Consider the following 12,500-nt stretch of genomic DNA (forward strand, 5'->3'; position numbering starts at 1 on the left):
ACATATGTAGGAATAAAGTATGCAATTATAACATGCGTTTTCTCCATTCCTTAAATTCTTAAATATACTCAAATACCCAAAATTTCAAGGAGTTCCTGCCTTAAAAACAGGAACTAAACCACAGTTATTTTGTGTTATTTGCTACATTGGTTTCTATTAACCCATTTATTCTATCAGAAGAATTTTTATTCATTAAGATAGAAGAAATACACATAATTATATATATATATATATATATATATATATATATATATATACATACACCAATGCATGCATGCATATATATATATACATACATACCTTCATACACAGATACGAGTACAGCTGTAGAACACTGACATAGCTGCACTCAGTGATTCACCACAGTTAGAAGAATGGAAAGGTGGACACGCATGTATCTGGAAGAAATGAGAACGAGACACGCTGCTCTGGTGTTTGTTTCGTCATCGTGGCAGAAATAGCCGAATCACTTCCATCTACACCCACAGCTATTTCTGATGGCTTCATGACAATAACGCTGGAGCTTGATTGCAACTCTTGCGCTATGGTTGTCGGATTCTATGCTACAAACATATTCATTTCTGAGCAGGAAAGGACGACTTTTCCAACTAACTCTGCGACGTCTTGAAGGAGACATTATCTTATAGAAAACATGAGATTTTTCTAAAGGACTACTCAACACAGGTATGGTTATATAATACAGATCAATATTGATCTAATATCGACAGAAGTATTAATTATGATATTTTGCTTAGCTTCGTTAGGGGTGCACAAGTTCCGCGATATGTTCCCTTGCTGCATTTTCTGTAGTGAGGGCAGTATGACATAATCTCGTCATAACATTGGAAGAATGAAAAAGAGAAGAAAGGTTATTCTAGGTTTGCATCATCTTCGTGTTTTCCTCTCACTTGCTTTAATCGTTCTATTCAAAAGAGGAAGCGATTTCATCTGGCACAGGTTAGATGCAAGAATTGATAGCCTCTAACTTTGGCTCAAGTTTAGCAATTTCGGGGAGGTGTAATTGGATTTCGTCGACCCCATTACATAACTGGTACTTATTTTATCAACACCGAAAAAATAAATGTCCTATTGGTGAAATGCATTGCAATATAATGTATATAAAATATATATTAAAGATAAAAAATGAATGATTGTAACATGCAATATAAAAAGAAATTATTTATAAAATAAATAAAATCTTTTCATGTCAAGAAATAATAGAACAAGTTGTGAATATAATATGGATGTTTGTAACGAAGTTTTCATCGACTCATAGAAGAAAATCAAAAACACAAACAACTGAATATAAGATAAAATATTAACACTTTAATGTTTCCATACAAAAATATAATTTTCATTTTTATAATAAATAATAGAAATGACGTTGGCGTATGTATATATGTGTGTGTGTACTTGAAAGTCTTACAAGACTAATGCATTAGAATATATATATATTCCAATCTAGGCAAAAGGCCCGGAATTTGGGAGGAAGGAGGCTAGTCGATTAGATCGACCCCAGTACGCAACTGGTATTTAATCTATCGACCGGGACGTGATAGAAGACAAAGTGGACCTCGGCGGAATTTGAACTCAGAACGTAAACACAGACAAAATACGCTATGCATTTCGCCCGGCGTGCTAACGATTCTGCCAGCTCGCCACCTTATGTATAATATATATTAAAGATTTAAAAAAAAAGTAAATAGAAGAGGGAAATTAATAATTTATACAATGAATTAAATAACGTAGATATAGTTAAGTATATATATAAAAATATATATAGATTGATACGTCACAGTCCCATTGGTGTAATATCAATAACATCGACGTAACACGATATTAAATATAAATATTTATTTCATAAAGGAGAAATATATTTTGTTTTTGATTATAAACTAGATAATAAAATATGAGATGAAAATTAATAGAAATATTGGTATTCAACGATTAATATAATCGTCGATATGATTATTAAGTGGTGAAGCTAAAACACTTCTACACATTTGAAACGATACACTTGTATCTGATTTTTCTCTTACTGAGATTGGTTCTGCAAATATTATAACACGAATTAATTACACAAAGGATTGTAGAGTATTTTGAATGTGGTTTATATTTTCATAAAGAGTATGGAGTGTAATTATGGTAAACCATCGCTGCTGGATTATTGGCACATCGTCCGGTAGCAAAAGACTGTCATCCACTTTGAGATTTTGATTGGTGTTTGAAAATACCTGAAATATATGAAAAGAACATTGTAAGTTAGGGATAAAAATTAATTGATATTAATACACACACGCACACCAAGTCTCACACACACACACACACACACACACACACACACACACACACACACACACACACACACACACACATAAACATACACGCACGCGTATTATGTCCTACCTCCCAAGAGTGTTCTTTGTCTTCACAGTAACACGCTATGATATACATACACATATATACATACATACATACATATATATATATAAATATATATATATATATATATATATATATATATATATATATATATATATATATATATATATATATATATATATATATATATATATATATATATATATATACATACATACATACATATATATATATATATATATATATATATATATATATATATATATATATACATACAGAAATCTTAGGAAAAAAACGCTGAAGAGATTTAAGTTGTAATCGTATGGTAGATAAGAAACGCAAGAACGCTTTGAAATGATTTTATATTTCTCCAAAGGAATCTAGAGAATAGAACCATTGATCTTTGGCAACAGTTTCTTTAAAGAAACTGACCATATCTTTCAAGATCAATTCTACGAATAATATCTAAAATATTTCGATAAACATGAGAATTGTTTAGTGCCATCATATGGAACAGAAAATTAATCTACATCAATTTTACGTGAGGAAATAAAAGAGAAATCGCGTGAATATTCATCCAGAAAGAAGTATTACGAAAATAATTCTTACCGGTAAATCCAGAAAAAGTATCGTATCAACCAAGTAAGAAAGCGTTTGTTTCAAGTAACAATAAAATAAGCCATCAGATGTGGGAGTGAGTTTCGAACAGGCAGCGGGATAATAACACTGCTTCTGTATACGTTTGGCAGGGGCACACAGCCTGTCATATTCTTTTTTCGTCTGATTCTCCAACACAGTAACATATTGACTGAGGGTTGCAGACATATTGGATAGAGCAATCTGTAATAAAGAATTGTGAGAAGTTTGAATATTATTCGACATTGATTAAGATTTCTTATAAAATATAGAATCGAGTTTAGATAAAAAGTGTATAAATATCTCAAAAAAATTTGGTTGATAATATGTCCATACCTTGAATAAGTCTGTCTGCGCGATGGTGATACTGTCTTGAATGTAGAGCTGAGGGAATGTAAGTTCCGTCTGGTTGAGTAGCATATGAATAAAGTGCCGACAGCTTACCGCAGATGCCAATGGAGTATTGTGGCACTGTAGAAAAAAATGTGACATATTATGAGTCTGAGATTTGGACAGATGGGATTAGAAAACAATGGAGTAGAGGTCCATTTACACTAAAGTAATCATTGTAAATATGGATCTTAATGAGAACTTTATTAATTAATATGTGGGTAGTATGTTAAGTAACATACTATTGGAGTGGTATAACAAGAGGTGATAATAATTTGCATAATAATAACAATAATAATAATAATAATAATAATAATGATAATAATGATAATAATGATGATGATAATGATAATGAAAATAATAATAATAATAATGATGATAATAATAATAATAATAATAATAATAATAATAATAATAATAATAATAATGATAATAATAATAATGATAATAATAATAATAATAATAATAATAATAATAAATGCTAGCCTTAAAAAACTACGCTACGAGCAATGTTTACATGCTGAGAACTCGGTGACGGTGTTGTCTCAAAAAACTGACCCTAAACAGACAAATCCGTCCCCGAATGTCAACGCCAAAGCTCGTCATGCCTCAATGATAACAAGGCAGATCACAAACCAGAGTGGTTATCGACCGAATCACAAAGGGCCACTCACTCGAAATAGATCTGCTAGCCTTAAGAAGCTACGTCACGAAAGCTCGGAGACGGTGTTGTCTCAAAAAACTTACCCTAAACAGACAGATCCGTCCCCTAGCGTCAACGTCGAAGCTTGTTATGCCTCACTGGTAATAAAACAAAATATAAACCGCAATGGTCATAGACCGGATTATAAAGGACCACTTACTCGGATAATGAACCAGATCCGAGACGAGAAATCTGCTACTGGTTCAAATCTTCCCGACACACAGGAGCTGGAAGTACCCCACAACCGGAATATTCCAACAGATGGCCATCCATGCTCGTCATCAAATAACCAAAAGAAAAAGAATGAAAAATGGTCTAGGGAAGATAATAAAGAAGTTCTTAGAGCCTTCTACCGTGCCATATATTTCCCTACAGATAAATCTAATACTGTACAAACCTACTTAAACTGGAGACAGAAACACCTTGCAGTAAGACCCTACATAGACAGTAATAAACTTGCCAACGTCAGAAGAAACATTATAAAAAAAAAATTACTAACTGAAGTAGAGATTGACCAAATTAAGCAAGCAGTAAAGGATAAAAAGAATGAAACTGCAGCTAAAGAAGATACTACAGAGGAAATAATTATAAACCAGCCCAAGGCTGATGAAAATACAGTAATAATTGAAAGAGTTAAGGTAACTGATAGGCAAAATAAAATACTCTCTGAACCAACCATAAACACTAAGGCAGGTGAAAATCAAATAGATGAAGGAAGTCATACAGAAATCGACGCAACAGAACTACATGATCTAAAAAATCAAATCATGATTGAATGGCTGAAAATTAAAGAAACTAGTATGAATGAACGCGACACTCTCCCCAAAATTCGCAATTCTAACCAAAACCTGAAAATAATTGGTAAAATCCGCCTTGCACTTAAGGATATAATTTCAGCTAATGATGTTGATATTACAGATCTCAACCACCTGTACTATGCATCCGCAAGAATCTCAACGATTCTATGTGGTGAAAAGATTAGAAAAAGACAACACTCCCACAACAAGCCTTCTTGGCAAGAACGCATTCAACACCAAATTAAGCTGCTTAGATCTGACATAGAATGTTTGAAAAACCTTAAATTTGACAAGAGTATCAAACCTACAAAGACCCAAAAACTAAAGAAAAAATATAACATGAAAACCATAGTTGACATTGATGCCACCATAGAAACCATCAAGCAAAAGGTATGTGCTAAAGCTGCCCGCATAGCAAGGTATGAAAAGCGTGTTAAATTCTTCCGAGATAATAACATGTTCAAAAATAACCCCAAAAATTTCTACAGGAAGATAGGGAAAACACCAGTAACAATAAAGTCTGTCCCATCAAAAGAAGAAGTGCAAGAATTTTGGAATAAAATCTGGGCAGAAGATAAAACACACAATGAAAAGGCCCCTTGGATTGATAGAATAGCTACAGACCTAGACTCCTTAGAGGAGCAAAAGTGGGAGGGGGTCAGGGTAGAAGATATAAGATCTGCTCTCAGGAGGTCAAGCAAATGGAAGTCTCCAGGAAAGGATAAAATTCCTAACTTCTGGTTGAATGCCTTCCCAGAAAGCCATGAACTGCTAACAAAACTTTACAACGATGTTTTGCAAAATCCTAGTTTGATGCCCTCTTGGCTAGTTAATGGTTTAACATTCCTGCTTCCAAAAAATGAGGAAACAAACGAACCAAAAAATTATCGCCCCATAACCTGCTTAACAACAATGTATAAGACGCTAACATCTGTCCTAACCGAGTACACCTATAGTTTTTTAATAGAAAGTAGCATATTCCCTAATGAGCAAAAGGGATGTAAACGAGGATCTTATGGTTGTAAAGATCAGCTACTCATCAATAAGATGATCTTAGAAGATTGTCACAAGCGACACAAAAACTTGTCAATAGCCTGGATAGACTATAAAAAGGCCTTTGATAGCCTACCACATAGCTGGATTAGGAAATGTCTGGAAATGTATAAAATAGCTCCTACTCTGCGAAACTTTTTATCTGTAAGTATGAGATCATGGAGAACCACACTGATGTTGAACAATGACAATGAATCTCTAAATGCTGGAGATGTAAGAATTTCATGTGGCATTTTCCAGGGTGACTCACTATCACCACTCCTCTTCTGTCTAGCGCTAATACCGCTCTCAAAATTGCTCAATGATGCACAGTATGGTTATAAAATATTTGATAAAAATATAAATCATCTCATTTACATGGATGATTTAAAGCTCTTTGCAAAAAATGACCAACAACTCAAAGGCCTACTAGCGATTGTTAAACAATTCAGTGATGACATCAGGATGCAATTTGGCCTTGATAAATGTGCAAAAGCTATCTTTATCAAAGGAAAAATGACAAATACATCTAATGTGAACCTTGACCAGCAAAATGTCATAAAAGAGTTAGAACCAGCGGAGAGCTACAAATACCTAGGGGTAATTGAAGGGGACAATATCAAGCACTCAGTGATGAGGGAAAGGATCAGAAGAGAATGTTATCGCAGGGTGAGAGCAATACTGAAGACAGAGCTGAACGCGAGAAACAGGATCGAAGCGATCAATGCTCTAGCCATACCAGTCGTGACTTACAGTTTCAACATCGTTAACTGGTCAATTACTGAAATATGTAATGTTGACAGAAAAATACGAAAACTGTTGACAATGCATAGAATGCACCACCCTAAGGCAGATATAGAACGTCTTTATCTGCCAAGAAAAGAGGGAGGTCGAGGACTACTACAGCTGGCATTATCAATGAAGGTAGCCACAATTGGCCTAGACACCTATATGAAAAACTCTGAGGACTGGATGCTAAAACTTGTCTTAAAATATGAAAGCAAGAAAGCATCTTACTCAGTAACAAAACAGGCAAAGGAATATCTAAGTGAATTCCAATTGCAACAAATTCAAGAATTAGACGAACTAGAAACACCTACAGAAAAAGCTAAGCGCTTGAAAACCCGTGCTAAAATTGCTGCCTTAGCTATTATGACTGAAAAATGGCATGGAAAACCTCTCAATGGCAAATACCCAAAGAGAGCGAATAATGCAGATATTGACAAAGCCCTTACCCACCAATGGTTAATGGCCTCTGGATTGAAATCAGAAACAGAGGGGTTTATCATAGCAGCCCAAGATCAATGCCTACCTACAAAGAACTACCAGGCCAACATATTAAAGAACGGCAGCTCCCCATTATGTCGTATATGCCAACAACAAAATGAGACCATCGATCATGTTGTCTCCATGTGCAGTCTGCTTGCGCCTACAGAGTATCTCAACAGGCATGATAGAGCTGCACAATATATTCACTGGGTAATATGCAAAAACCTGGACTTGCCCCATGATAAAAACTGGTGGGAACACAAACCACCCCCAGTACTTGAAAATGATCACATTGCACTCCTCTGGAACTTCACCATTCAAACTGACAGAAAGATAGACGCAAATAGGCCAGACATCATACTGAAAGACTTCAGACAAAAATCATGCCTCCTCATTGATATGACTGTCCCAATCGATATAAACGTATCTGTCAAGACCTACCAAAAACTGAGCAAATATAAAGATCTTGAAATAGAAATTAGCAAAATGTGGAATCTGAAGACGAAAACAATACCTATTGTCATAGGTGCCCTGGGAATGACAGCGAAACGGGCTGATTACTACCTAGCTCAGATACCAGGAAACCCCAAAATGGCTGAAGTCCAAAAGATAGTGCTCATGGGAACTGCCCATATCCTACGTAAAATACTGTCTATGTGATCTCAAATTTTAAAGCAAACATAATTTTCTTATGGTTTCTTAAACATTCACTTGAACAAAACTGTACAAATCCAAATATATGGTACCCTAGGCATAACACCTACATGAACTTCTAACTTGTTGTCTCTTGAGGTCTCTGGGTGAGACTTGGATCCAACTTGTACAAATGCAAAACAAAAGTCAAACATAAAATAATAATAATAATAATAATAATAATAATGATAATAATAATAATAATAATAATAATAATAATAATAATAATAATAATAATAATAATAATAATAATAATAATAATAATAATGATAATAATAATAATAATAATAATAATAATAATAATAATAATAATAATAATGGCCTCTGGCTTGAAATCAGAAACAGAGGGGTTTATCATAGCAGCCCAAGATCAATGCCTACCTACAAAGAACTACCAGGCCAACATATTAAAGAACGGCAGCTCCCCATTATGTCGTATATGCCAACAACAAAATGAGACCATCGATCATGTTGTCTCCATGTGCAGTCTGCTTGCACCTACAGAGTATCTCAACGGGCATGATAGAGCTGCACAATATATTCACTGGGTAATATTCAAAAACCTGGACTTGCCCCATGATAAAAACTGGTGGGAACACAAACCACCCCCAGTACTTGAAAATGATCACATTGCACTCCTCTGGAACTTCACCATTGAAACTGACAGAAAGATAGACGCAAATAGGCCAGACATCATACTGAAAGACTTCAGACAAAAATCATGCCTCCTCATTGATATGACTGTCCCAATCGATATAAACGTATCTGTCAAGACCTACCAAAAACTGAGCAAATATAAAGATCTTGAAATAGAAATTAGCAAAATGTGGAATCTGAAGACGAAAACAATACCTATTGTCATAGGTGCCCTGGGAATGACAGCGAAACGGGCTGATTACTACCTAGCTCAGATACCAGGAAACCCCAAAATGGCTGAAGTTCAAAAGATAGTGCTCATGGGAACTGCCCATATCCTACGTAAAATACTGTCTATGTGATCTCAAATTTTAAAGCAAACACATAATTTTCTTATGGTTTCTTAAACATTCACTAGAACAAAACTGTACAAATCCAAATATATGGTACCCTAGGCATAACACCTACATGAACTTCTAACTTGTTGTCTCTTGAGGTCTCTGGGTGAGACTTGGATCCAACTTGTACAAATGCAAAACAAAAGTCAAACATAAAATAATAATAATAATGATAATGATAATAATAATAATAATAATAATAATAATAATAATGATAATAATAATAATAATAATAATAATAATAATAATAATAATAATGATAATAATAATAATAATAATAATAATAATAATAATAATGATAATAATAATAATAATAATGATAATAATAATAATAATAATAATAACAATAATAATGATAATAATAATAATAATAATAATAATAATAATAATAATAACAATAATAATGATAATAATAATAATAATAATAATAATAATAATAATAATAATAATAATAATGATGATAATAATAATAATAATAATAATAATAATAATAATAATAATAATAATAATAATATATGAATAAATAAATGTAAACTTACAAAAGCTTGCAAAGTATTATTCACAGCTATTGAGGCCCTGCGAGCCGTGTCCAGCTGAGCTTTAATGTTACTTCTTGTTATCTCTGTGGGCTTTATAAACGCTCCATGGATGAATGAAGTCCAGACTGAGATACATAGGACCAATATATATTTCCAATCTACGTGAAAATACAAAAAATAATACCATTAAGAAATATTTATAAGGAAACGGAAACATTCAAGGAACTTTTATTATTAAAAACCAATAACTGGTTAAGTCCTTGTTAATTTTAACGTGTAGTAAACAATGAGATGAACGCTTTAGAACTCAATAAACGAAATTCACAAATATTTCATATACTTCCACTAAATGTATACAATAATTTCTTGTGTAGTGTGTTAAAGAGAAATGAATAGATATTTTAGTGAGTGGAAGAAGGCCATGTTCTAAGTGTTCCTGTTTTGTTTTTTGTTCTACCATACGAATAGAGTGCGATAATTAAATAATAGAAATAAAAACAATGTACTGCACTAGAGATAAAAATAGAAATATTCAATTTAGGGAAACAGGCGATATTTTATGTATCACAGGAAACTTATATACATACATAAATGGACGCATAGATAGATAGATAGATAGATAGATAGATAGATAGATAGATAGATAGATAGATAGATAGATAGAAAGATAGATAGGTAGATAGATGGACAGATAGATAGATAGATAGATAGATAGATAGATAGATAGATGGACAGATAGACAGACGGAGTAGGTAGATAAATAGATAGATACATACATAGATAGGGATATACATATATATATACATATGTGTATGAGTGTGTGTGTGTGTGTGTATGTATGTGTGGGTGTGTATCATTGTCCTACTCCATTGAGTACCACTTGTCGACCGAGGCTTGTGTGTTTATATACGCATAACTTAACGGTTCGGCAAAAAGTGACCAACAGAATAAGTATATAGCTTTCAGAAATAAGTCCTCGATTTCTTAAATTCGACTAAAAATTATTCAAGGTTGTGCCACAGCATGGGCGCAAACTAGTGACTAAACAAGTACTTCCTCACGACAATATAACCTTTAATCTAATAAAGATATCCTTGGCCTGAAGATTAGCCGATGGTATACACCTCACTTGGATTTACCACTTCTGAGGTTTCAGTCGCTATCAAAGATATGTAGCCCGGATTTTCCTTCTCCATTCTGTAACTCTTGAATTCTTTTTCGCAAACTCGGTAAACCTTGTCGCCTACCGTAGAATATAAAAAGAACATTTTTCTTCGCATCGTTTTTCGATAAAAAAAAATAATCCTCAACTTTCCGTCTCAATACACCACTATTTTTCTGAAAGTTGTTTTTAAATATTTACTGCGAATTGCTTGAAGCTAACTGTCTTCCTACACCTCGATCCCGGAATCATACATGTGTGTGTGTGTGTGTGTGTGTGTGTGTGTGTGTGTGTTTATGTACTTATGTATGTATGTATGTACGTATGTATATAACGCCGACCTCATACTTACAGTTATTCATTTTGTGTGATTTTTGTTATGAAAAAGGTTTTAAGAGAATGTCAGGTTGTAGTTCCTTTGCTTGTTACGAATTTGTGTTTGTGTGACGATGGAATATCGGCTTATATAGTTGTGATAGGTTTGGAAAACCCCATTCTATGTGATGGTTTTCATGAAGTTGGAAAGTAATCGGCTTCCTTTATCTATTGTTTAAATTTAGTTTACGAAAGTTGCTAGCTTTCATTTCTCGCGGAAGTTGAAGCTTGTGCCAATATTTTACTTTCAGTGTGACATAGATTTAGGTTTACGGAAAGAAGAAAGCTTTTATGAATGAACTATTTTTATCACAGTATATAAGTTACAGGCCAATTGCTAGTAGGTTACTTTCGCTTAACGGGAAATAACCGAGCGGGGAATAGAGGGTTACAGTTTCATGTTACGAATCTTTGTGACTATCGCCGTCGCCAATGTCGTCGTCGTCATCACCGTTACAATCATCATGACTATCATCTCCATCATTCCCATCATCACCATCATCAGCAGCAGCAGCATGACTATCACCACCGCCAGAACGAGATAAAATTAACCTACAAGCGGCTGAGCACTCCACAGACACGTGTACACTTAACGTAATTCTGAAGGAGATTCAGTATGATATAGATGGTGATAAGGCTGTCCCTTTCGAATTGCAGGTAAAACTCAACAGTTATGACTCCGGAATGTCAAACATTCACCAATGTGACTCTCTCAATCCTTTCTTCCAAGTACAAACGTAAAGGACTTCGTCTTCAAAAGCCCAACCATCAACAGCATGCGTTAACCAAAAACCCTCAAGAAATATTTAGAAAAGATTAAACTCACTTACTCACACGCACACCGAATTTTCTGTAAAAACTTGTGGAGATAGCTGATGCGGAATATGAATTAGGCAAAGTTGCAACCACTTAGAAACTGGTTCCGAGATAACATGTAAGAAAAAGAAAATCCGAGAGATAAAGACGGATATTAATTGCGAAACAAGAAGTCCCTTATGTTACGTAATCTGTCCTAGTCGTAAGGAAAATTACATTGGTTAAACCGGAATCTCCTTGGATGATAGAGTGAACATACACACACATTATCGCAAGGAAAGGGAAATCCCACTTAGTGAAAATTAACTTATTTGCGATAACAAGTTCATTCTTTTCCTGTTTATCTTTGCTTAAGAGGCAATCCAATATATTTTTTAAAAATTGAGAAGTATTTTTTTTAAATAAATTCTCCAAATTACACTTTGCTTGAAAAAAAAACAATGATGAACAAAAGAGTAAATATTTTTTTTACCTCTCTTTCGAAAAACTTTCCGACTCTCTTCCATATTTTCTTATAACTTTTTCTTATTATTTTTTAACGGAATTTTGACATTTTCACTTCTATCTCTCAATGATTTCTTTCTAGTTTTGCTACTCGTTTATTCATTCTACACATATCAAGTATGAGAATTGTGTGTGCGTGTGTATTTGTGTGTGTATGTATGTATTTAT

The 12,500-nt window shown here is 33.7% G+C and overlaps 1 protein-coding gene across 1 annotated transcript; it reads right to left on the reverse strand.

The window, feature by feature from the left end:
• Positions 1 to 1,413: 1,413 nt before the first annotated feature.
• LOC149135369 (uncharacterized) lies at positions 1,414 to 10,755 on the reverse strand. Its single transcript, XM_089353507.1, has 5 exons — positions 10,605 to 10,755; positions 9,476 to 9,633; positions 3,355 to 3,489; positions 2,992 to 3,222; positions 1,414 to 2,234 (listed from the first exon to the last, which is right to left on the reverse strand). The coding sequence occupies exons 1-5, from the start codon at positions 10,753 to 10,755 to the stop codon at positions 2,076 to 2,078; spliced, it is 834 nt and encodes a 277-aa protein (XP_089209633.1). The 3' UTR covers positions 1,414 to 2,075.
• Positions 10,756 to 12,500: the final 1,745 nt, after the last annotated feature.

This window comes from Octopus bimaculoides, chromosome 6 (genome assembly GCF_046866305.1).
Source record: "Octopus bimaculoides isolate indiv1 chromosome 6, ASM4686630v1, whole genome shotgun sequence".
Lineage (NCBI taxonomy): Eukaryota > Metazoa > Mollusca > Cephalopoda > Octopoda > Octopodidae > Octopus > Octopus bimaculoides.

Bases quoted from the DNA above. Each gene is read 5' to 3' on its own strand.
- LOC149135369 (XM_089353507.1), bottom strand. From the start codon at position 10,755: ATGCGAAGAAAAATGTTCTTTTTATATTCTACGGTAGGCGACAAGGTT. The intron at 3,223-3,354 runs GTATGGACATAT...TCTTTATTACAG, and splicing joins CGCAGACAGACTTATTCAAG to ATTGCTCTATCCAATATGTC. The intron at 2,235-2,991 runs GTAAGAATTATT...CATATATTTCAG, and splicing joins TACTTTTTCTGGATTTACCG to GTATTTTCAAACACCAATCA.